The sequence below is a fragment of the Dama dama genome, chromosome 26 (genome assembly GCF_033118175.1).
Source record: "Dama dama isolate Ldn47 chromosome 26, ASM3311817v1, whole genome shotgun sequence".
NCBI classification, from domain to species: domain Eukaryota; kingdom Metazoa; phylum Chordata; class Mammalia; order Artiodactyla; family Cervidae; genus Dama; species Dama dama.
Window position 1 is genome coordinate 21,464,885 of NC_083706.1, and position 27,887 is coordinate 21,492,771.

The 27,887-nt window shown below is 35.8% G+C and overlaps 1 protein-coding gene across 3 annotated transcripts in view; it reads right to left on the bottom strand.

The window, feature by feature from the left end:
• The window catches only part of THEMIS (thymocyte selection associated), a 190,898-nt gene extending 180,908 nt beyond the window's left edge, over window positions 1-9,990 (bottom strand). Inside the window, exon 1 of one of the 3 annotated variants that reach the window (XM_061130151.1) lies at window positions 9,728-9,988. In XM_061130151.1, the coding sequence (XP_060986134.1) occupies window positions 9,728-9,818 (91 nt within the window). In that variant the 5' untranslated portion in view covers window positions 9,819-9,988. Of the gene's footprint in view, window positions 1-9,727 lie in introns of all 3 variants that reach the window. The other 2 variants (XM_061130152.1, XM_061130153.1) reach the window with 2 other exon arrangements.
• Window positions 9,991-27,887: the final 17,897 nt, after the last annotated feature.

Sequence of the window (27,887 nt, forward strand, 5' to 3'; positions counted from 1 at the left end):
GTATGATTTATTTTATATGAAATGCATAGAAAAGGCAAATTTATAGACAGAAAGGAGAGCAGTGGTTGCCTGAGGCTGGAAATGTAAGCAATAATGATTGGCAAATAGCTCAAGGGACTTCTTTGGGGTGATGGAAATGGTCTAACATTGGTGGTGGTTGCACAACTCTATAAATTTACTAAAAATCATTGAATTGTATACCTATAAGAGATGAATTGTATGGTTTTAAAAATTAATACCTCAAAAAAATTAATACCTCATTTAAACTATAAGCAAAATTTAATGGGGAAAGATGCAAAAATAAACAATAAATAATAACCTACATGATATATAAGAAGATAGTGTTTTGATTCCAAAACAATGAAGAATTTAATAGTATAGGGAATATAGGGGAGAGGGAACAAAAATTTTTCAGTAATAAATAGGGTGGTCAGATAAGCCTCACAAGTTGACATCTGGTTGAAGAGCTTGCCGACTCAAGGAAAAAGTGGGAGCAAAGTTTTAAGGCAGAAGCATATCCTCAAGTTTGAGGAACAGTGAGGAGGTCAATGGGGTTAGAAGGGAAAGATTTGTAAACAATAAAGTCAGAGCAATAATGAGAGTAAACATAGAAAAATAAAAGCCTATTTCCCATTGGAAGGTCATTATTTTGAGAAAAACTGGGAGAGCCATTGGAGATTTTTTAACAGAGAAGCAGCATAATCTGGCATACCACTTACAAGCATGACTCTGGATGCTATAAGAATAGACTTCAAGAGTGAAAGACAAGTAGGGAGACCAATTAGGTGGCTATTTTGATAATCCTGGCAATATGTTATGATGATATGAACCCACCAAGGGGGTAGATGGAGGTCTCAGTGAGTGGTGATATTCTGGATAAAGCATGGGGGAGAAATTGGCATAAATTTTTCTCCTTTTAAAAGTTAATTCATACTTTTATAAAAATTAGAAGTTAATACATCAAAATGTTAATCATATTTCTTTATATTTGATGAAATTATTCAATATTTATTTTTCTACATTTTCCAATTTTCTAGCCATGTGCACATATTATTTCTATAGAGAAAAACCATTTTTTCAACATCCAGTTAATTGAGCAAGATTGTAATACAAGCAAATCTTGTTTTTGCCCAAATTTTAAGACAACATCAAACTGGTTACATATATGAAGTAATCAGTGATAAATGGTAATATTAGCAATATGCAGAATAGTCAAGCAGCAAATATTTCCTGAATACAGAGTGGTAAATTCACTTTTCCATAAAAATGTGGTAACATTATTATCAACTAACTTTCCTGGGATTGTATGACTGTCTCCAGAGTTTGCCTAATATCTAGTTTTTTTAGTTGGTAATAAATGCAGTTCTAGTTATAATGAATATAACTTGTATCAGTAAGGAAAGAATTATGTTGAAATAGGGCTTCCCAGGTGGCTCAGTGGTAAAGAACCCATCTGCCAATTCAGGAGACACTGGAAATGTGGGTTTGATACCTGGATAAGGAAGATCCCCTGGAGGAGGAAATGGCAACCCGCTCCAGTATTCTTGCGAAGAAAATCCCATAGACAGAGGAGATTGGTGGGCTACAGTCCGTAGGGTCACAAAGAGTTGGTCATGAATGAGCGCGCATGCGTGCACACACACGTGAGTGCACACACACACACAAACACATATGCTGAAATAACAAACAACTTCAAATTCTCAGAGATTTAAATAATAAAGGTATATTTCTCATTTCACTCTGTGTCCAATTCAAATGAGTGAAGGCAGGGTGTCTAATAACTATAGTTACTTAGAGATCCAGACTGTTGAAGGCTTCATTTTGACATGATCTACCAGGATAAAATATGTTAAATTATTAACTGGTTCTTAAAGCGTCTGTTCAAAATGATACACCTTACGTCTGCTCTCGTTACATTGGTTAATGCAAGTCCCATGTCCTATGGTCAGAAAAGAGTCAGGAAGTCCAATTCTATGATGTACTCAAAATTTAAAGAGAAAAATCTATGATAATTATTATTTTGAGAAGGGAGATAAAAGAAGAAAATATTAGAGCTTCCATTTGTATTAATTTTTATATAAAAATAAAATTAAACTATACTAACATTTACTCTAAAGATTTTCTAAAATTTAATTTTAAACTCTAGTATTTAATTATAAAAAATTTAATTTATTCCCATACCAGATGGTCACATGACATGTATAGTCCCCAACATGTTGAGACAGTTTCAGAATTCCAAAAACATGAATGAAAGCAATTGTCTTCTTTCTTTCATTTTCTTGCAATACTTGCATATAATGGATTGTATACAGATCAAGTTAAGAATTATTATAATCCAGTTTCAACTCTCCACAAAGTAGGCAATAACTTTGTAAGATGCCTACAAAGACATTTCGGAATTGAAAATTGCAGAACCTATCAAGAAGAAAATGACAGAGTGACACTTCTATTCCTAGTACGAACTTGTCATCAGCTACATACAGCTGCTGTCTAAAGAAACTGCCAAAATCAGATTTATGAAGAAAATTATTTCACATATGGATTGATGGCCACCAACATTAATGATAAATCTTCCTTAAATGTATATTTTATATGGTGTGTACATGCTGTATACTGGACCTTGACAAGGTATCTTTAAGGGCTATTATTTAAAACAAGCACTGAAATAAATACATTACAGCTATGTCTTTGAATCACCCTATCACATGGTATTAAATCAACATTTTTCCAAATACTGAAGTATTCAATAATGGAAATATTTAATACTTTCAATAATGTTAAATAATAGTTAATATATTATAATAATTTAACTTTTATGAGAGAAAAATGGGTTTATTACTAATAAAACATTTAAATTGTTTAAAACATTATTAACTTCATCTTTATCCTCTTATAATTTTTACTACTGTGTATGCTTTAGAATTACCATAAATAACAATAAAGAAATTGATATTTTAAGGTATGTGCTCATTTTTTTTGTTTTTAGCCTACAAGGTTTGTGATTGAATAAAGTCCTGATCAATTAGCTCAAGGACGGGGCATTCCAGTCATTATTTCAATCTGTGGTCAAAATTTATTTTTTTCAATTGTCTACTTGAAATTTCCATTTGGGTGAATAACAGATTTAACATGTCCAAAATGAGTTTTTGCTTTCTCTATCAAACCTCTACCCTGCCAAGGTCTTCACAACTCTGTCAAAGGTACAAACATCTATCTAATGGTTAAGGTCAAAGTCCTGTCATGCATCATTTAGTCTTCTCCTACCTCACACCCATATCAAATCTATTAGCAAGTCCTGACATTTCTACCTCTAAAGTACACACTACATTCGTCATTTCTCTTCCAACTGAATCAAAGTAACACGAACTCTCTTCTGGATTATCACACAGTCCTAAAGTGTCTCAACCCACTTTTGCCCTGCAAAGGCCTGTGCAGTCCCACCAAAAATGGTGACAAGTCCCGTCAATCTCCTACTGTGCATTGGTCATTACCAGTTATAAAATCTAAACTCCTTGAAATGCTCTTGCCCATTCCTTAAATCTCTTTCTCATATGACTTTCCCGTTTTGTCTTATATGTTCAAGGTACAGGGACATTTTTCTCTTCTTCAAACAGACTAAGCCCCTTTTGGCCTAGATGTTCACTCTGTTTGGAACACTCACCTCCAGGATATTTTCTTGTCTGATTCCTTCTCAGCATTCAGGTCTCTGCTACTAAACCAGCTCTTTAGAGAGAAGTTCACTGATCATTTTATCTTACTGGTCCCCACCCACTTCCCCAGCCCCACTATGTAGCAAATTATGTATTACATGGCTTTTAAGGCCTACAAAATTTGTGCATCCGCATGTCCTCAGCCTCATTTCCACTGTTTCCCCTCAATTGCTCTGCTTTATCCTCACATGTCTCCTTTTTGCTTCTTACTTAGATAAAGAGATCTATTATATGGTTTGCACTTGCTCTGTCCTCAGCAGAAATGTTCTTCCAGAAATATGCAAGACTCATTTCCTCAGTTTATTATGGCCTCTGCTCAAATATCATCTCAGCAGAGCTATCTGCCCTGATTGCCCTAGCAAAAGATCATCTCCTCCCCCTCTTGCTTTGCTCTCTACTTATTTAGTTCTTCATGGTACTTGTGTATATATCAAATCTGTCAGCTGTTTGTCATTTGTTCCAGCCACTGGAATATAAGCCCCAATAGGGTAGGGGCTTCCCCAATCCCTTCCATGATTCTAGCCTTTTGAACAATGCCTGATAATGTGTTATTGTATTTTATATAAGCTAGTCCATGCTGAGACTCACTTGATGTTTCACGTTTCATGTCATAAAGGAAGCCTGAATCAATTTCAAAGGAACAGTAATACAATACAATATAGACTACTGTTCTCTAACAACATACAATAAAACTAGTAATTAAAAGACAAGAACAGCTAACAACAATGTTATATTATCAGAAAATAAATAGCCATTGGATTTAAAAGGAAAAACATGTACTCAGAACTGAGTAAAAGTGAAAATATTACAAGGCAAAATTTATGGGAAAGAAACAAGTATCTAGAGAAAAATATAGGCTTAGGCGTACTTACCAAGAAAGAAATGTTTTTAAAATGACTGTGATTTATACCAGGAAGCCAGAAAAGGAGCAGGAGAGCAAAGGACACGAGAAAATAATAGAGTCAGAAATCAAGGAGAGAAGCAAAACAACAGAGGATTTCACCAAACCAAATTCTGATTTCCCTCCCCAAAATTTCACATCCAGTTATTCTTATAAGAGAATTTTACCAAATTAAAGAGTTTAAGGCCCATTTCTCTCTTTTCAAATACCTCAAAAAAAAAGAAAACAACAAAATCTATGTAGTTCACTTTAGAAAGCTAGTGTTATCTTGAATCTAAAATTATAAATGAGTCTATTAGCTCATTTCGATTATGATCAAGTGCAAAAATCCTTAAATATATCAAATTCCTACTTTGTATTTCAAATGTTACTACATATTATTATCAATACTATATTAAAAGATTCTTCAGTTTGAAAAATCTTTTAAAGGTAATTTCATTAGCAGACCAAAGAAACCAAACAACCTAGAAAGCAAGGAATAGATAGGAACTTCCTTAATTTAGTGACGACTAAACATCAGTTCTAGAATACTCTACTTAATGAAGGAGTTTTAAACACATTCTTTATGATTCATAATTCTCATTTTTTAACACAGTACTGGAGGCTCTGGACTATACTATCAATATAAGGAAAAATGAACAGTTGCAAAACACATGAGGCAAGAGACCCAACTCAATGTTTTCTAATGATATCAATATTTAGGAAAATCAGAGAAATAAAAAATAAATTATTAAAATTAATAAGTTTATCAGTATGACAGTAATAGGTACTTACATTTCCACTTCAGTGGTAATCAATGAGAACAGAGGAAATACGGTATCAGTCAATATAGCAATACAACATGTGTATGTGTCTGCATTCTAGGAACTAGCTTTAGAATACACAGGATCTCTACAGAGACATTTTTTTTTTAAATTCTAATACATGATCAGAAAGATGAATTTTTAGTTTGTTTATTTTTACTGAGAGATAAACTATGTTAATGGATGGAAAGACCTTACTACTTAAAAAACTGAAGTCATAATCAAAAAACTTATCTACATCAGAAATCCCAGCTCAGAATGGCTTTATTTGTAATTTTACTAAATATTTAAATAAGAAATTACATCTAATTTTTATGATATCTTTAGAAGAAGAAAAAAGACTCTACCCAAGAAGTTCTATAAGCTCAACATAACTCAATAAAAAAACCTGGGTAGGATGTCATACAAGATTAAAATTATAAGCCAATTTCATACCCTAAAAGAAATACAAAAGTTCTTTAAAACTAATAAACTGAATTCAATGATATATAACCAAATTGATCTTATCCCACAAATAAATGACTTAAGATTTTAAAAAATCAGTGCAAAAAAATTATCATCACAAAAGTTATTTAAAAATTTGATAAAGTAAACATACCTTTATGACTTAAAAAACTGGTAGAAAATTAGAAACTTCTTTAAATTAAACCAAACATTATATTTAATGATAAATTATTAAAACTTTCTCTCTATGGTTGTGAGGTGAGTAAAACGAGGCTTTTATCATTACTCTTATTTGATAAAATACTATTGATAGAAACAGTAGCTAATACTTTAACTGAAGGAAAATAAAGTACAATCATTGGAAAGAATAAGAACCTATCAACATTTACAGAAAACTTAAATATGTATATAACAAATCTGAAATAAAGATATATTCTTAGAATTCAAACACACAAAGAATAAATGAAAACTTCAAAAGATACCACTTATAATGGAATTTTAAAAATCAATCAGTTAACTAAGAATAAATCTGAAATAGAAGTGTAAAAACTTCACAAATAAAAGTTATTAAATGTTACAGACAGAAGTGAAAAGATATCTATTCATATAACTAGACAGATAAACTAGGTTCATGGTTCAGAAGAAGACTTCATTTAAAGATCATGTCAATTCTCTATAAAACAATGAACTGCTAATAAAAAAAATTGGGAGAACTGGTTTTACGATACTAGTTCTCAAATTTGGCTTCATTTTTAATCATCAGGGAGATTTTTAAAAAACTGATGCCTTATCACTTACAAATTAAATCCTTGTCTTTTCAGGAGAGAACCAGACTCTGAGAGTTGCTAAGAAAGTAAATTTTAAAAGTTCCCATCACAAGAAAAAAAAAACAAAACTGTAATCATGTGTGGTAATATGTGTTAACTAGATTTATAGTGGTGATACTTTTGCTATATGTACAAATAATGAATCACAGTTTTGTACATTTGAAAATATATGATATTATATCTAAATCTCAATTATCTTAAAAAGAGATATCAAGTGTTATGAAGAATATGGATTAATTAGAATTCTCATGTTCTGCTGGTAGGAAGATAGCATGATATAACTACTTAAGAAACTTGTTTTCCATTACCTACCCAAACCAAACATATGCATCCCGTGTGATGTGGCAATCCCACTCATTTATATACACAATTGAATATGACACACGTGTGAACACACATATATAAGAATGTTCATGACAACATTAACAGACATCTTCAAACTGGACATAATTCAAATGCCTATTAGTAGTGGAATGGATAAATAAATTGCAATATATTCCTCTACTGGAATATTACACACACTGGAATGAATAGCCTATATAGAACAGCATGGATTAATTTTACAAAGATAATGTTGAACATATATGCCAAACATAAAAGGATACTGTTATAATGTTTCATTAATATAAAGTTCATAAATGGGCAAAAGTCTGATAAGGGTTACTTCTTGGGAAGATGGTAGATAATGACTGAGAAAGAGCACAAGATGTAACTTCCAAAATACTTGTAATTTTCTATTTCTTGACCGTGATGGTGGTTACATGGATACACTTAATTTGTGAAAATTCATCAAGATGTATGCTTTTTTCTCTTAAGTGAAGTGTAGCATAATAGTAAAGTATTAAAGGATGAAGACAGTCTGAACACATGGAGAGAGTATGTTCTTTTGCAAGATTTAAAGTAAAAATGTCAATCCTTCCCAAGTTAATCTATAAAATCAACATACTCTAATGCAAATTCCAGTTGAATTTTTTTTCCCAGTTGAATTTTTAAAGTAATCAATTGATTTATTTCAAGACATGTTTGAAAGGTCTGTGAATAGCTACATCAACTTAGGATAAAGGAGCAAAGAGATTGGTTTATATGTGAACTATGCTTATGCCAAAGCCATAGTTCCAAAAACAATGCTTGAACACAATTGAGAAAAGACAGACTAATGAACAGAAGAGATATTTAAGAGACAAACCAACCCAGTTATGAGCAGATAACTTAAAGACAAGAACACAAATCAGAGAGAAAATGATGGCTAGCTTAGCAAACGGTGCTAGAAAATTGCAGTTACTATATGGAAAAAATTCAAATTGGATTCCTCTGCACTTCATGGCATAGTTTAAAATTTAAATATGAAATTTAAAGTTGATTTAAAATAACATAAGAAAATATCTTTGTAAACCAAACATGAGGAAGAACTTTCTAATGTGAAATCTTAAAAGCACAAACTATGAGACCAAACAATGACTTGGGTACAGCTTAGGAACAAAGATACATTTCGCAATATTATATATATGGAAAAATACGGTCTGCTTCAAAATAATCCATTTACAAATGAATTAAACAAAATGGTCTGTAGAAAACTGATGGCTGCCTACACCAATTCATTGCCTGTGCATGCCCGCTCAGTCACATCCGACTCTTTGTGACCCCATGGACTGCAGTCCGCCAGGTAGCTCTGTCCATGGGATTGTCCAGGTGAGCATCCTGGAGGGGGCTGCCATTTCCTATTCCAGGGGATCTTCCCGACTCAGGCATCAAACCCGTGTCTGCCACATCTCCTGCACTGCAGGTGAATTCTTTACCACCCACATTCACTCATTCTATTCTGCTATAAATCGTACAGTCTTAGTAAAAGTCACTCTGTACTACCTCAAGAGGTTAACTCACTCTCTCCTATAAGGTGATTTTGTTTTATATATTTATTTTGGCTGTGCTGGATCTTCCCCGCTGCCTGCGGGTCCTCTCGTCACAGTAAGTGAGTGCTGCTCTAGACGCGGGGCAAGGGCTTCTCACTGTGGCGGCTTCTCCTCTTGGGGAACTCGGGCTCAGGAGCACCCCGGGGCCAGTAGCCACAGCTCCCAGGCACTAGAGCACAGACTCACAGGTGTGCAAGTGTGTGTTTGTGTGTGTGTGAACTGGGTCTGACATTCATCAATCATGTTATTTCTTAATATAATATCTAAAAAATTATTTTGTCTGCAAATGGGAAAGATTTTCCTACCTACAGCTTTTTACCTTCCCAGTACCTTTTCTGGACTTAATTGTATGACTGGCTCGATTCTACCACCCTTGGAACCAGAAATATATATTTCCCCAGAAAATGACTCTGTCTTACATATATTCGAAGCACTGCTTAAAAAAATTGAGGGTATGTATTGTATATGTTGTGAGTCTTAATGCTTTCTTTGAAGTAATAGAGTAAGTTACACCAAAGCACACTAACTTATTCAACAGTCTTAGTTGAACTCTGACTTTAGAACTCTGATAAAGATTCTATAAAAATTATCTTGTATTGAGTAAGTGTTAACTTCTATACCTTTAAATATGAATGCCATTATTAAATTAGAAGTTAGACCACTGTGGAAAGAGGGAGAGAAACATTGATATAAGCAACATTTAGAAGTGGTTAAGATTTTGGTGAAATTTTCTTCCTAAATGCTGTGCTTTTAATAGCTGTTTTAAAAAAAAAAAAAAAAAACAACCCAAAAACTGTATTTTATGTTCTAGAAACATAGATACAGATAACTTTTCACTTGAATTACAACCAGTTTCAAAGGAAAGGCAAGAATAATTCATGTTGAACTATTTAAAGCCCTACAAAAAGTTCAAGAAGCTTCACTCACTTCCTAGCCCCTATCCACACCAGTCTTATCCAGTTTCTCCTTTCAACACAATATATTAAGTCTTGACAATTTCTCAATTACTGTCTCTGATAATGACCTTTCCTTTAACAGAACTCATATATTTTCTGTTGAAAAAGCTTGCACCTAAATTCCTAACAGTATATTGAGCATATTGTAGCTAATCAAAAGATAGGAAGGTGCTTACCTTCAAAATAGAAGCCTGACTGGATTTCTAGGACCCTGGGGAGGGTCCTGAGGTCAAGGGAGTGGATGAATTCTTCCAGTGGCAACGCCATTGCTTTGGCGTGGGTCTTGTGCGGACCTGGCACTTACAGAAGCTTCTGGCTTCTGAGTGTCACTTTGCAGCTACAGTTCCAACTCATCGTTCCTTTACCTGGGATGTCACGCCGGAGCCTGCTTGGGGTGGAGTAACTCTATGTGGGGAGGGGAGTGAGAAGGGAGGAAGGAGGCAGGCAGGGGACAAAGGGTGTTACAGCTCTTTTTAGTTCTCATTGTGGCTTCATTTCCTTCTAACACTGAAGTAGAACAGGATGGGGGTGTGGTGAGCATGTCTGAACAGACACTGCCCAAAAAATGAGAACTGGCAAGTAGCTGGGTTCATCTGCTGCTGGACCAGCTGTGCATCCTCCGCAGGGGCCAGGCTGCTTGAGGTCAGAGTTGTTTGTGGCTTGTCAACCAGGAAAGAAGAGGAATTCAGGACTAGAGTATAATCTTAAAAAGGGCACCGTATCAATTCTTTATCTCTTCACTTCACTTCTAAAGTTTGGCTCTGTGCCTTATTTGCATACTCTCAGGGCTTTTATACAAAATTAGGTTACAAAAGTGCTTTGTGTCAGCTCTTTTCAGAAATCTGATACTCTGGAGGGGGAGGATCAGAAACCCCTTTCTATTCTTCCACATTAAAAATTTTGCTGAATATTAAAGGAGAGTGGGGGAGGGGTACACTATGCAAAGTGATACAGTGAATCAATATGAATTTTCTAATCACCACACCATAGTGAAAGTATCTAAATCTGTTGTTAGGAAATCTGAATTTCCTGGGGTTAGCTCTGATTTTGACTTACCAGTGACATCAGCCTTGTCTTCTCTGTCCCTCATTTGTCTCATTTATTTAACAGAGAAAAAGTTAGAACTTAATACACTGTAAAAATTTCTTACAAGGCCAAAATTCTACAACTCTGATCATGGGGTCCAAATTTGCAGTGGCGAGGGTTGGGGATGACCAAAGTCAAAGGAAGCAAAAGAAGCTTCATTAAAAATAAATCTCTAAAAAATCTCCCTTCCTAGTCTTTATATTTAAGTGAGACAATATTTTAGAGCTAGAGTATACAATTCAAGGTGACATTTTCCAAGTCTTTATAAAGGTGACTAAAAGAAGACTGGTCGATATAAATACAGCAAAAGAAACTAGGAAGCTGCATATTAGACTTACAAACTGGACTCCGGGTTCCTGTCTAGAAACTGTTTTAGCCTTAAGCTGCAAAGAGCATAGCCAGACAGAGAGGGTCAGGGCGCACTCATTATGTAAATAACCTAAGAAAATAAAAACAAGGCCTTATAAAACTCTTTTAACTCTTAAAATCATATCTGATATTTGCAATAATCTGCCTGGCTTCAATTCTGTCTTTACAAAACTAAATTTTATAAGGTCACGTCAATAGATTTTTCACCAGTAGCTTCTAAGTACTTTTTCATTTGCAGTTGTTTTTTTGTTTTTTTTGCTCAAAATCCTCCTAAACTTGATCAGTCTGCCTTCTGCACCCCTTTTCCCAAGCTTAGGACCTTCAATAGACTGCAAACATTGTTTACAGCTTGCCTCTCACATGGTTGAGTATATGGAAAGGGCTGCTGTGGACTGCTCCTTAAAAATCGTGCATCTGTTAGAAGTGGTACTATAGCAAATTTCATTTGATATCTAACTCAAACTGGACTTCACTTGATTTTTAAAAAAAAATTCTCCCACATCAACTTTTTATCCTACTAGTCAACGAAGCCATTTCAAAGTATTATCAATCTTTTACAGTTGTCTTTGCTTCTCCTGCTTTTGCTCTAGGAACAGATGAACCTCCTTTTCTGTTACATTCTCCTTCTTTTATATGCTCAGTCTTAGTTAATGACACTACCACTCTCTCAGTTTATCAAGCCCGAAGGCTGCATCATGAGAGATGCCATGTCCCGACTCCAAATCCCTCAAGCACTATAGGCAGCAAGAATCAATATCACTCACCTTGTTCTTGCTTTATATTCTCCACTACTACTGCTTTAGTTCAGATCATTATCACTTCTGACACTATAGGCAAAGAAATCCTGACATAAACAGCTGAGATAAAATTGACAAATAAGAATATTAAGAGAGTACTTGAACCACCAGGTAGTAAAATAAATGCTTAAAGTTTAATAACTGAAACAGCAGATTACAGGTGTAGTAAGAGCCTGATCAATGAGAATTCAGAAAAAAAACCAAAGCATTGCCAACTAAAGATGATGCTTCATCACCCAGTTCTACAAGAACTGAGTCATTAGCCACCTTGGTTGCTGATATTCAGCACATCCTGAAAGAAGTTCAGGACAGAGATCAGACTGGTAGAACAGGCCTTCAGATAATTAGAAACTCTCTGGAGAAAATTTTAAGAACTCATTGTCTTGCATCTTCACATTCAGAGAAGAGCACTAAAATCATTAACTGAGATGGCTGTTCTTCATGACTGGCAGCAACCCTCCACTGAGATGTGTGCTTGATTGCACATACCCCTTCTCCAAAATCCACTCCCACCACCACTTCTCCAAAATCTCCACCCCATACCCCTTCCGATCAGCTCCTCAGAGTTCTCTGAAAGGCTTCTCCTGGGCTACAGTTCTCAGTAAGTGCTCAGATAAAACTGAAACCCATAGCTCTCATGTTTTGCATTTTTATTTCAGCCAACAGTATAAATAATAATTCTATATGAAAAAGATGAAATTTCAAAGCAGTAGGGGAAAAATTCATTCAAAAAATAATTTTAAATAATTTTTAAGTAAAAATTTCCCAGAATGTTATGCAACAAAATTAATTGCAAGGAAAGGGTTTCCCTGGTGGCTTAGTGGTAAAGAATCCTCCTGCCAGTGCAAGAGACATGGGTTCAATCCCTGGGTCTGAAAGATCTCCTGGAGAAGGAAATGGCCATCTACTCTATTCTTGCCTGGGAAATCCCATGCACAGACAGGCTACAGTCCATGGGGTTGCAAGAGTCAGACATGACTTAGCACCTAACAGCAGCAAACCAAGGGGGAAAATGTCTGAAGAAGGTAAGGAGAGAATTATTTCTTAGTATCATTGGAAGTCTTAAAAGACTAATAAGTTTGACAACAGACATAGGAAACACTTCTATAAATAAAAAATGAGCTCTAAAAAATAGAAAAAAATATTTTACATAAAGAATTAATGTCCTGGATCTATAAAGATCACTTATTATTCACACAAAATAAGAATATTTAAGGATTTCTGCTTCTGAATATGAGCTTGGATTTGACCAACTCTTCTACCAAGGACAACTTGAGAAGTGGATAGCTTTTCAGAATTTGTTTTAAGGAACAGGAGTGTCATCAGGGCAATTGGGACTTAAGAGTCAAGATCTTGCAAGGCAGGGAAACACAAAGTGAGGGAGATCCAGTCTTCTACACTTCTTTTCCCCTCAAGGCATTTGTGGATTAATAGTTGGCACCAAGAGAGACTGAGAAGCAAAGAAAATGTGCTGGTAAAAGAGGAAAGAAGCAGAGCTGAGTCTTAGCAGTTGCACATAGCTAGGGAGACAAAAATTGGAACTTGGGGCTAGCAAGGCATCCGTACATGCATGAGTGCTAAGTCAGTTCAGTCCTATCTGACTCCTTGTGACCCCAAGGACTATAGTTCTCCAGGTTCCTCTGTCCCTGGGATTCTCCAGGCAATATTCTTATATTGGAGTGGGTTGCCACGCCCTCCTCCAGGGGATCTTCCCAACTCAGAGATCGAACCCAGGTCTCATGCATCTCCTGCAGCGCGGACAGATTCTTCACCACTGAGCCGCTGGGGAAGACCAGCAAGGCGTCCAGGGAAACTCAGAGAAATGAGTTGTTCAGCACCATGCTTCCCCTTCAAGACCTGGTCTGTTCAAAAGCAGCAGACGGTTGATTGTCGGAGAGAGCAGTTGGAAAGCTTCTTCTGTAAGAAGCTGCAGAAGCCAGGAGTGCTTTTCAGAGCCTCATAGAGATGGGAAAACAGGGCCTGCCGAGGAGGAGGAAGGAGCTCTAGTAAATATTCCTTGCCTTCAGCAGGGCCCCTGAGACTGCTCCCTAAAAGACAGTGTTGACTGTAAACAAAATAGGCCTCACAAAAATTGAAGACCAGACTAAATTTCATTCAATCCCTGACTGGATTAAGGTAAACTGCCCATTTTAGCTCCATATAAAAGCTTTCTTAGGAGAAAAACAACCAGAACTCCAGAATTTCTAAAATTTTTTCAAGATAACATCTAGGGAAGGAGAGAAAGAAGGAAAGAAGGGAGGAAGGAAAGTGAAGGAAGGAAGGAGAGAGAAAACAAGCATGTCAGAAAACAGGACAAAGAAAAAAAAGAAGAGGCCATTAAAACAAGCTCATGGGAGTCTTAGATATAGGAATTATTGGGTGTACAATTTTAAATAATTTTTGTTAATATGTTCAAAACTTTAAGATAAAAGGATAATTTCTGAAGATAAATGCCATTTATAAAAGCTATTCAATGAACATTCTAGAGTTGAAAATGCAATATAACTAAAATTAAGAATTCAACAGTGATTTAACAGCAGTGTGGACATATAGTAAGAGAAAATGGTTGAACGGGAAATAGGGGGTGTAGAAAATATCTACACGATCTTCAGAGAGATATAAAGAATGAACCATTAAGAATAGGATATAAGGGACATTTCAGCCACATTGAAAAGGTTTTTACTTACATGTAAACTGAGTCATAACATAAAAGAAGAAAGAGAACAGAGGGAAATCAACATTTCAAGAAACAGTAGTTGGAGATTTTCCAAAGCTAAAAAAGACTTTGATACTTAGATTAAAGAATTGCCAAGAATACCAAAGATGAAAAATACAAAGAAAAACATAGGAAGGAACAACATATTGAAACATTTAAAAACTAAAGTCAGAGAGAATATCTTAAACGCAATACATGGGGGAAAAAACCATCATCTTCAAAGGATTGACAGTAAGATGAAAGCTGACTTATTAATAAAAACCAATAAAGCCAGAATACACAGAATCATTAAAATCTTGAGAGAAAATAACTACCAATTTAAAATTCCACATTCAAAGAAAATAATCTACAAAAATTAAAGGAAATATTTTCAGACAAATAAAAACCAAAAAAATTTGTCTTTAGTAGACCTGCACTAAAACAAATACTAAAGGGTGCTTTTCAGACAAAAGAAAAATGATCCCAGACCAAAAATGCAAAGAGGAATGAAGAAGGCAAATACATGGGTTAACTGAATAAATGTTGACTGTACAAAACAATAATTTTAATGATTTAAAAATTTAAAATATATGCAAACTATTTATAGCTCATGTGTATACTGCAACTTAAAACAGTAATGCAAAATAAAGTACTAGTAAATGAATTTAAATGTTCCAAGTTTCTGACCTTCTAGAGAAGTTGTAAAAGTACTTGTTAGCATTGGACTGAAATAAGGATGTGTGTTATAATTTCTAGGAAAACCACTAAAACACAATAATTATTGTTTTTATTAACCCAGAAAAAAAGGCAAGGAAGGAAAGAAAAGGAACCCTAAAATAGCTGGCAAATAATAAGGTGGTAGCAATATTGTTTATTGAATTAATTTAAATTAATATAAAAATAAATATTAACTAGTAATCTGAGTAATAAACTAATATTGACAAATTGTATTTTGAAAATACATATTACTTAAAAAGATATACTTTAAGTACACAGAAAATCTAAAGCCAAAGAGGTGGGAAAATCTACAAGACAATATTAAATAAAAGAAAGCTCAAGAAACTATACCTATGTCAGATAATGTAGATTTAAACACAAAAAGCATTATTAGACATAAAAGGTATTTAATAATCAAAGAGTGATCAACTCACAAGGAAGATGGCAGCTCCAAATCTGTAATGAACCCAATAACACAGCTTCAAAGTATCTAAAGAAAAATTAACCAAATGAAAAGACAAAGAATCCACCCTCAGAGTAAGAAACATTTACACATACGTTCAACAGCTGTTAGAACCACCAAATATTTAACTCATGAAATCCACATTGCTGATGGTACTTACTCACATATACTGAAAACTGATGTGATCTATCTTGAAACCCAACTTTATATTTAAGTCAGTTTGATCTAGTATAATCAGATACAACCAAAGATTTATTTATACCACCCACTGAAGCACTTACTATTTTTAATGGCCAAAAACGGGGGGGGGAAAAAACAAAAACAGAGAAGTATTTTGTTGACAGAATTCTGGATTTGTTTACTCTGAGGTAAGTGCATCATGGACCATGACAAACCCTTGCCCATTCCATAAGGAATTTTAGCCCAGTTTCTGATGGAAAACAGTCTTCTACCAGAGGCCCAAGTCTCAGAACAGTAATGCACAAGGTCAGAATTGTTCATTTTCCTACTGAAGAAAATTCTAATGTCTCTTGCCCGACCCTCCCCCTAGCAATAGAAGAATAATTTTATACTAATCTTTAGCCCATTTTTCTCCAACTATTTAGTCTGTTTTCTCTAGGGCATCACAGGACAATGGTGATGCAGGGACTAAAGCCACTCCCCAGAGCAATCCTGTGGAAACAATAGCAGAAATCACCCAGGGGCCTCTTTAATGAGACAGGTAAGAGCTCTGTGACCACAATTTGGTAGGGCCTATGAGCCCCTTGTCAGCCTGAAGAAATTAGGAAAGACAGAACTTCGCCCTTGATCTTCCCAATAAAGATTTTTTGGGTTTACATCTCTCAAGGGGGATTTGAGGCGGGAGGTAGATGCCCCCCACTCCCCAGAGTAAAGTAATTAGAGATTCATTCCCTGTGGACTGAAACTAAGACAGGAGTAGCAGGACAATTAAGGGAGGAGGCTGGGCCCTGCCCAGACCACGTATTTCTCATTCTCAAAATCAGGAGACCTCCCTGACCACACATGCGCAGAAAGGTTCCTTGGAGTTCAAAGGGGGAGTGATGTCAAGGAATGCTCTACCCATAAGCCTTTCGGGTAGAATCCATCTTTGCTAAGAGTCGTGTGAGCACACACAAGAGGATCCTGAGATCTACCAAATGTGGACTGTGAACCAGGCAAATGAAAATGATTGGCCAAAGGAAACTTGGAAGAAATGCTCCATGAAAGCAGTTCAAACCACCACAAGTGCCTGACTCAGAGACTCTCTCCGAGTCTCCCCGTGTGTCTACACATACTGTTCTTTTTTTCCTCCTAATAAATACTTGATTTGCTTCAGTGGAAAATAAAAAATAAAAAAGAATGGAGAAATATTTACATCAATTATCCACATGACTGTACTATGATGCCACAAAAATTTTTTTCAAAGAAAACTCTGTTATGAAAAATGCTAACTATGCTAAAAATTGAGGACAGAGGAGAATCAGCATAGAAAAAATATAGATTAGGTACCAAATTTTATATTTCTAATGTGTATGAGTGTGTGTTTTTATTTTAATTTTTAGAGTGTGTGTTTTTAAAAGAAAAAAATTAAAGATTAAAAGTCAATGAACGACAAAAGGTGTTTTTCCTCTTGACAAACAGAGATTTTTTTTTTTTAATTCTGTGGTTTTTATCACCTTCTTTGCACAGTTTTCACCCAAGCCGCATATTACCCTGTTCCTCTTTATTATATCCTGTGGATTTTTTTTTCTTATCTTACCTTCGTATTCATAGTTATGCCCTTTTCCTAAATACTCTTTTTTGGCTTTCCTCATTTCTCTTTCTATTTTTCTACCTTCCAATCTTGATCTTTTTTCTCACTCACAACATCTGTCTTGACTATTCAAATACAAATTTTAATTGTTGCATCTCCAGCCAGGTTTTGTCAGGAAAGAATATAAATCCAAAGATACTGGTTTTTCAATATTTTCAAGAAAAATTTAAGATAATGCTCTTCTTGTGAAATACCTTTATATATTTGCAACTAATACTCATTTTAAAAAATGATGGCCACATTATTACTTTTATGAATTATCTGATCGCTACTAAATATTTTCAGAAAAGGGAATGCTAGCCAAAAATAAATAGATCAAAGGGTTTCCCATTATGACCTTTGATCCTTTGATCTGTACTGGTATAGTGATGGCTTCTAAATTTGTGTCTCTGTCCACAAATTCTGAGATTCAGATCTATATAAAACCTTTTGGATACTTTTCAAACCTTAAATTCAACATGCCCCAAATCAAATATTTAATTCCTTTTGCTGTCCCCAATTCCAACCCCCACCCCATTCACAATCTGTCTCTTCTTTCTATATTTTCCATCTCAGTAAATAGCACCACCCTCCATCCAACTCTCCAAGCCAAAATCCTAGGTCTTGTTAGTGATACTTTCCTCTCTGCCATCCGCTCAACCAAATGACCACTGAGGGAATCCAGGTCTACTGTTGGGACATTTCTCAATGACAAATGTCCCAACAGTAGAAAGAGAGGTCTGCTACCTCTCCCCAAGCTTACTGAGCCTATGTGATGAAGGCCGCCACCATCTCCTGCCAATATTAAGGTAAGAGCTCCCAGACTATCAAATGTTTGAAACCTCCTTCCTCACTGTAGGTGTAGTGTTAGTCGCTTAGTCATGTCCGACTCTTTGGGATCCCATGGACTGCAACCCCATTCAACTAGTATGAACTTTCCAGGTGGCACAGTATTAAAGAATCTGCCTGCCAAACAGGACCCAGGGGTTCAATCCCTGTGTCAGGAAGAGCCTCTGGAGAAGGGAATGGTAACCCACTCCAGTATTCTTGCCTAGAGAATTCAAGGGACAGAGGAGCCTGGTGGGCTACAGTCCATGGAGTCGCAAAGAGTCAGACATGTCTGAGTGACTAACACACACACACACACACACACGCAATCATTCTAAAGTATGAATCTGACTAACTCATTCTCCTTATTATAACTCTTTTGGAAGCTTATTCTTCAGTGGTTATTATCTGAAGTCTCTCCCCTGCTATAAATAATTTGCAAGCTATAGGAACTCACAAAGTCTGCTCCACATGACATGTGGCCAAAACTGACCCTTTCATAGACAAAGCATCCTGAGCTTGAAATTTGGTCCTTTACTTTTAGGAAAAGAAAGAATAAATAGTTGTGACTGGAAGCTTTTGTCCTTGGGTAATGCCTCCCTGGTGGCTAATTGGTAAAGAATCCCTGAGTCAAGAAGATCCCCTGGAGAAGGAAATGGCAACCCACTCCAGTATTCTTGCCTGGGAAATCCTATAGACAGAGAAGTCTGGTGGGCTATGGTCCATGGGGTCGCAAAAGAGTTGGACATGATTTAATAACTAAACAACAACAATAATAAGCAGAAATGTCTAATGGCATTTCTCCTAGAAAGATTCATTTCATTTATTCCTAGTTTTTTAAGGAAACTCCATACTGTTTCCTTTGGAATTCCACTCCAAACTCCATAGTGGTTCTATCAATTTACAACCCCAACAGTGCAAAAGGGTCCCCTTTTCTCCAAACCCTCTCCAACATTTATTATTTGTATATTTTTTTAATGATGGCCATTTCTGACTGGTGTGATGTGATATCTCATTGTAGTTTTGATCTGCATGTCTCTAATAATGAGTGATGTTGAGCATCTTTTCACTTGTTTATTAGCCATCTGTATGTCATCTTTGGAGAAATGTCTGTTTAGGTCTTTGTACCACTTTTTGAATAGTCTGTTTTTCTGATATTGATTTGTATATTTTTGAAATTAACCCCTTTTCAGTTGTTTCATTTGCCATTATTTTTTTCCTTTCTGAGCATTGTCTTTTCAACTTGTCTATAGTTTCCTTCACTGTGTAAAAGCTTTTACATTTAATTAATTGTTTATTTTTGCTTTTATTTCCATTTACTATAGGAGGTAAGTCATAGAGGTTCTTGCTGTAAGTTACATCATAGAGTGTTCTGCCTGTGTTCTGTTCTGCCTGTGTTTTCCTCTAAGAGTTTTATAGTTTCTGGTCTTATGTTTAGATCTTTAATCCATTTTGAGTTTATCTTTGTGTATGGTATTAGGAAGTGTTCTAATTCCATTCTTTTATACGTAGCTGTCCAGTTTTCCCTGTAGCACTAATTGAAGAGACTATCTTTGCCCCATTATATATTCTTGCCTGCCTTGTAAAAAAAATAAGTTACCTTTAGGTGCATGGGTTTATCTCTGGGCTTTCTATCTTGTTCCATTGGCCTATATTTCTGTTTTTGTGCCAGTGATGACTATAGCCTTGCAGTATAATCTAAAGTCAGGAAGGTTGATTCCTCCAGCTCCATTCTTCTTTGTCAAAATTGCTTTGACTATTCAGAGTCTTTTGTGTTTCCATATGAATTGTGAGCTTTTTTTGTCCTAGTTCTGTGAAAAATGCCATTGGTAATTTGATAGGGATTGCACTGAATTTGTAAATTACATTTGGTAGTATAGTCAGTTTCACAATATTGATTCTTCCAACCCAGGAACGTGGAATATCTCCCCATCTGTTTATGTAGTCTTTGAAACCACCATATGACCCAGCAATCCCACTACTAAGCATACAGCCTGAGGAAACCAAAATTGAAAAAGACACATGTAACCCAATGTTATTGCAGCTCTATTTACAATAGCTAGGATATGGAAGCAACCTAGATATCCATTGACAGATGTGGAACATATGTAGCATGGAATATTACTCAGCCATTAAAAGGAATGCATTTTAGTCAACCCTAATGAGGTGGATGAACTTGAGTCTATTATACAAGTGAAGTAGGTCAGAAAGAGAAAAACAAATATTGTGCACTAACGCATATATATGGAATCTATAAAGATGGTACTGATGAACCTATTTGCAGAGCATCAGTGGAGACACAGACCTAGAGAATATACTTACGGACATGGCTGGTGGGGTGGGGGAGGAAGGAGAGGATGGAATGTATAGAGAGAGTAACATGGAAACACACATTACCAGAGGTAAAACAGATAGCCAATGGGAATTTTCTGTATGAATCAGGGAACTCAAACCAGGGCTCGGTAATAACCCAGAGGAGTGGGATGGGAAGGGAGGTGGGAAGGATGTTCAAGTGGGAGGGGACATGTGTAAACCTATGGCTGGTTCATGTTCATGTTTGGTAGAAACCAACACAACACTGTAAAGCAATTATCCTTCAATTAAAAAGAAATAAACTTTAAAAAGATGCATTTCCCATCACTACAATAATTCAAATATGCTTCAAAAGTTCCTGTTGAAAAAAATCCGTTTCTGTTGAGAACACTCTCTGAGCTTGCTGCTCAATGCTTTTACTAAAGAACAGAGATGGACCTGCCCATAAATAAACCTCAACGTTGATACTAGAGTTGTAATTGTGGTTCCCCTCGGGGCTCAGGCAGTAAAGAATCTGTCTGCAATGAAGGAGACCTGGGTTCAATCCCTGAGTCAGGAAGATCCTCTGCAGAAGGGGAGGGCAACCCACTCCAGTATTCTTGCATGGAAAATTCCATGGACGGAGGAGCCTGGTGGGCTACAACCTGTTGGGTTGCAAAGAGTCAGACACCACTGAACAACTAACACACAGGTATAACTAGTGTCATCACTGCCGATGATTTCTGCCCTAAGAAAAGCAATGTTGGATAAAAGAGAAAAAAGAAAAGTAATGAAAAAAAAAAAAAACAAGAAAAGCTAAAAACAGGCTTTGTATAAAATGTCCATTCCTTTGCTAATCTCTCTGTATCTACTTTGTTAAAATTTGAGCAGAACTACTTGAATACTAAAAAACAAGCAAACAAAATCCCCTCACTACATAAACTACACAGCAGGGATTTAAAACCAGTATTTTAATATCTGACTATGACAACATTCCTTTGAGTGAAAACTAAACCTTAGAGAATATTTTCACTGTTAGCTAAATCTCTTCATTGTTTATTCTGAAAAATAAAAAATTTGGTCTTGCCTAGAAAAGAGGAATCACTCCCTGATTTTTGCTCAAAATGTGGAATTTATTAGTTCAAGTCACTGATGAGTTAAGAAGTAATTCTATCTACCAATAGCTGTTTCTGGAGAGCTACACAATATTATCAGAGCATCAGGCTCAGCTTTCTGCTGCATGGATTGCATTTCAGGGACATCATGTGGTTGACCCCTGGCAACTCAAGATCTTCATAGATCCAAGTGCAATGGAAAGAAACTATAATCATCCCTCAGTATCAGCAGGGGATTAGTTCCAGAAGCCCCGCCTGCCATACCCAAATTGAATGTTCAAGTCTCTTATATAAAATGGCATAATACAATGAATATAAGTGGCTCTCCATAACTGCAGGCTTCTCATTCACAGATTCAACCAACGGTGGATGCCAGACCTGTGGATATAGAGGACCGAATGTATCTTCTCTTTATATCAGGAAAAGTCCCAGGATAAGTTTTGATTAATTCAACTTGGATTACACATCTGTCTCTCAGCTGATTATTGCGACTGAGAAAATGGAATATGCTAGTTGCCCACATCTAGCTCATGTGCTTCACTTCACATTTTATTAGGCAGTTGCCCCAGGTAAATCACAAAAACCAAGTTGGGAGACAAGTCTCAAAGCAAAATCTGTGTGCTATTACCCAAAATAGGAGAAATCGATATTTGATGGGCAAAATCATAGATGTCTATCATAAGTGTTACCAGTGCTGTAAATGGATCCCTGTTTGCAGTATTGTGAGCACCTTGCTCTTCCATCTCCAATTGGAGATATAATTATGTACATTTTTAATTTAGAGGAATGAGTATGAATTACTCTAGTCATTGAGAAAGAAAATTAAAATCTGCTATGAAACAACCTATTTGTCTTGTCAAAATCCACATGGGCATCTTTAAAACTGCACATCTTTTAAAAGATTGCTAAATTAAAATCTTTCACTTTCCCCAGTGACTGTGTCACAGCCTACATCGTGGCCCCACTTTCAAAGAAGCTTATGCCTCCAAGCGTTTTTACCCTCTTTTTGGATGAAGTTCAAGATAGGGCTGACAGTTCTTCCCAAGTAGGTTTATCATTCTGGTCATCCTGTTTTCTACCCTTATGCTTGATTGTTCTTTCAGCAAACATTTGTTGATGCTTCCTCTGTGCCTGTGGTTACATAAGGCATTGAGAATATAAATAAGCCCTTAAATTACATTTTAGCAGATCATGCACACAATTTAAAAATCACAAGCCAGTGTGTAAAGTTGTATAAAGCTCTCCATAGGGATGAGCAGACTATTTTATGGGAATGCCTAGGAGGGATACCCAATCCAAGAGACCTGAAGATTTAAGACTGGGTTTCTCTAGGGAGAGTATTCCTGAGCTTAAGCAGCAGTTAGGTAGCTAAACCTGCTCAGCTTGAGAAGGATTTATTCACAAGGAAGGATTTCTTTGCACAGGGTTCTGCCTGTTGTCAGACAGTGCAGAGAAGGTACAAACTGAAAAATGAATCTTGGGGAGAGGACTGATGTGGATGTTGGCATCATCGTGTGAATTCTCTGCTGCCATTTAGCCTTGTCATTGACCTCAATCCCTCTCCTCAGAACCATAATGACTAATAAAACAAAATCCCTTCACTAATAAAAGAGACTCCATTTCCTTTCTCCAAATGGTACAAGGTTCTGCGCTGTAACTTTAAAATTATTTTAATACTTAACTGCAATATGCATGTAAAAAGGATTTTCACACTTTTAACAGTAATTCTCTTTTTCACCAATTTCTTATATCTGATAGATCATCAAGGATGTCATTCATATTTTAGTATGGTAATACAGTCTCTGAGAAACAATTCAGTCCTAAGCATTAATAAAAATAAAATTTTAAAAATAATTTTCAAAACAAACACTGATAGGTTGCCAACCTCTTCAAAATGTCAGGACTTTTTAAAATTCAGAACTAAAATTAAAGAATGTACTAAAATATCATTGTATTATAAAAATAAAATGAATTATCAAAATAAAATATTAAAATACACTTTAAATGTAAATTATTTAGTTTGGGAAATTTAACTTATGTATTTGTTTAACCCAAGTCAGTTTTTTGAGTACAAACGTTTCACTTCACTGAAATTATTCTTTATAAACAGCTTCTTTTTTGCACCTCGTGCTACAGGATTAATGTTGGGAGGTAAGCGGTGACCACAACTGTAGTGTCAGTAGCATATTGATTATGGGGAATGTAATAAAAATAACGAAAACATACAAACATAAAATAACAACCACCACTAAAACTATTATTTTTGCATATATGTATGCTGAAGAGAGAATGATCCAGAATTCCTATTTTCTAAAGTATTTTAAAAACTGAAGGACTTAACTTTCTCCCTTGGCAGGTAAGCAATGCATAACTGAGATCACTACGCTTCTCAAAGTCCCTCTATTTTGTAAAGTAAGCACATGATACACAATTTGACTGGAATCATTTTCAAAGTTGGAAAAGTTATAAATTTTAGTGACAAGAAAACCCAGGGCAGAAACTCCTTACGGAAAGAAACAAATTTGTTGAGAAACTACGTTCCCGCATCCCACTCTACCAAGCAAAAAATCTCAAAAAAAGACTGAAAGGGTAGCAACAGGAGAGGTTTATAGATTCACTTTCTACAAAAAGAATGACTTTAAATTTCATTACTTTCTAGTGCATCCAATTTCTTCAAGAATTTTTTTTGTATACATGGAATAGCTAAGAATAAATGAAGTAAAAGTCTAGTTATAGATGATTATTCTTCACAAAGATTTATAGTTATAGTTCAAATTACCTTCTCGGTGACTATGTTTTCTAATTAAACTCTGAGAGCATTGCAACCAGCCTCATCATTTTGTGAGCTTATTGTTTTAGAAGATGTATTTATTTCATTCTTAGGAGTCATGAGTTTACCTTCAAGAGTTTGTTATCAGGGAAGATAACTCTTGACATCATGTGAGTATTTGTTTTCTGATGGAATGTATTCAAAAGTAACTTAATATTGTTAATCTATTTCCTGCAGCACTATTCCTAGAGCAAAGCTGTCTGAACAGAATAAGGTGTGGGGAGCCAGTTCCTACTATCACCATGCTGCAAAGAAGAGCATTAGAGGACTTCATATTCAAAATGGAGCTTAAAAAGTAGAGTAACCGTCTTTTTTCTTTTTGTATTTAAATAATTAATTTTAGAATAGGTTGTAGATTTACACAAAGCTGCAAAGTTAGTGTAGAGATTTCCTGTACACTCCACACCCATTTCCCCTAGTGCTAACATTTTACGTTGCTGTGGTGCTTCTGTCACAAGTCAGAAACCAATATCGAAATTAACTAAACCCAGTCCTTAATTAAAATTTTATTACATTTTTACTAACACCCTTTTCCTGTTCCAGAGTCCTATCCAAGATACCTACTCACGTTTAGTTGCCATGATTCCCTAGGCTGCTTAAGCTGTGACAATTTCTCAGACATTCCTTGTTTTTGATGACCTTGAAGTTTGAGGAGTACTGGTCAGGTATTTCGTAGAGTGTACCTCCACTAGGGTTTGCCTGGTGTTTTTCTCATGGTTAGACTGAGGTCATGAGCTTGGGAAGAAAGACCACAGAGATGAAATACTGTTCCCATTTCATCACATCAAGGATTTATGCTGTTAACATGAGGTGTCACTGATGACGGTCACGTTCATCATCTTAAGGTAAGAGTGTTTACCAAAGTGTTCTCCAAAGTCAATTTACATTTCCTTTCCCTTCAAACTGTTCCCTTTGGAAGCAAGTAATTAGCATAGTCTACTCTTAAGGGTAAATAAGACCCTATTGCTGGAAAAGATTGAAGGCAGGAGGAGGAGAAGGGAACAACAAAGGATGAGAAGGTTGGATGGCATCATTGACTCGATAGACATGAGTTTGAACAAGCTCCAGGAGCTGGTAATGATGGAAGCCTGGCGTGCTGCAGTCCACGGGGTCACAAAGAGTTAGACATGACTGAGCGACTGAATTGAACCGTAAGGGGTGGGAATTTATGTTCCAGCTCCTTGAGGGGAAAGTAGCTACATAAACACTTTGTAATTCTGCTGAATGAGAGATCTATGTCTTCTCTCTCATTTATTGATTCACTCATGTATTTAAATCAGTATGGATTTGTGGATATTTATTTTAACCTTCGGGTTATGCTCTAACACCACTTTGTTTTATAAATTTTGTAGCTCAAATTGTTCTGACTTTGACTATTGTATATATACATATCTATAAATATTTCTATATGCATTTGTCTCTATCTACATTAAGCTAGACATGAGTTCAACCTGATATCTCTAAGTTTAAACTAGTACTTCTCATTTATTCTAAACTTTTCCCCTTGCTCATTTGTAACCTTCCACTCCAAATAGGAGATGTCTGCCTCCCACTACCTGCCATTCAATGAGTTACTTGTTCAATCCCAGTATATATGTCCAGAGGTTTCAGACACATTAATCCATGCACAGAACCACTCACTGTTCTAGGAACATGCTGTTAATCTAGTAGGAAAAAGGTCGCTATGGTGTGCTTTCCTCAGCAGTCTGGCTGGAGTATGCATTCGTCCCTGAACAACCTGACAGCCAGGTGGCTGCATGCTCTGACTGGCCAGATTAGGTTGGAGGCCTGTTCTGACACTGAACATATAACACCTCGGTAGAGAGTGAAGTAGGAAGTGATTCCTCCCTCAGAGAAAGGCAAAGAGATGCTGGGTGAGGAAAAAAACAATGATGTCTCTTACACTCATCTTTTAAGGGTCATCTCTAATTCCTTTAGCTCTATGAAGCCTTTTCTGATCATTCAATCATTTTTAAAATTCTCTCTCCTTTCATAGGAGTCTCATTAGCTGAACATCTCTTATTAAGTGGCTTTTGCATGCTTTTTCTGTTTCTGGATTGTTAATTTGCTTCTAATTCAGCTGCATATGCTTCATTTTTCCAAGCAGTGTGCTTGCAAATATTTTCTAAGAGACTAAATGAACAACTTTCATATATATGTATTTAATTGAATTAACAAAACTGAAGCAGGTTAAGTTCTAGTACACCCTCCTCTTCTTTTCCTCAAGATGACAGAATAAGGTTATGACCACACTTGGCCACAGGCCAATGCTAGGACGTCTGAATCAACAAGAGACTCTCAGTTGTCAACTAAGTAAGACTAGAAATTTCAGGCTTTGAATCCCCAATGCGTTATTTCATCTGCCTTTGAAGCAAATATCAACCACATTAGGAGGCTAAACATGTTTGTTCTGAATAAGACTTTGTAACTCATGCCCTAGAATTCGGTCACATGGACCATATTCCAAGACGGTAGCTTTGAATAGGTGGTGGCAATCAAGAATTGCTTGTTTCCTAGGACCAACTCTGGATGAAGTATTGCTCTCATATCCCTTACTGAATAATAGATGTTAAGTCTTATACTATTATTCCTATAAGAATATAACTGTGAAGATACTAAGAAAAACTTACATTCTTTTTTCTTGTCACTTTGGAAATCCCTATGGTATGAATCCCATATGCTATATATCATCTTCTATAATGACATAATTTTAAAAGTGAAAGGATCCTTGGCACATCCAAGTCAGGGCATAATTGTATAATCTCTAGAAAGTTCTATGTGGTTTGATAAGCAGTATTATAGAGAAAATTCCAAGTACTATATTTTATAAATGCCCATGCTTTGGTTATCAGAAGAACTGACTTGAAACTTAGCTTGACTTTACCTAACCAGTGAACTCAAAGAGATGCTAATTGTTGGTCTTAAAACATTTTCAGAATCAACTGCATATTATATTTCTTTCAGCTTTGTTGAAGTATAATCAAGAAATTAAAAAGTACAGTGTACAACAGGATGTTTGATAAATGTATGCACTGTGAAATGATTACTATAGTCATTACTATAATCACAGACATATCTATCACCTCAAATAGTTACTTTTTAAAACTTTTTTGTGGTGAGAACACTTGAGATCTACTGCCTTGGCAAATTTCAAGTATACTTTATTATTAAATATAATTACCATTCTGTACATTAGACCTCCAGAACTTACTCATACTATAAGGGAAAGTTTGCACCATTTGCTTAATATTCCCCTTTATCCCCACCCTTGAACTTCTAACCATCATTTTATTCTCTGTTATGATGATTCTGATTTTCTTTTTTTCATTCCATATATGAGATTACGTGATAT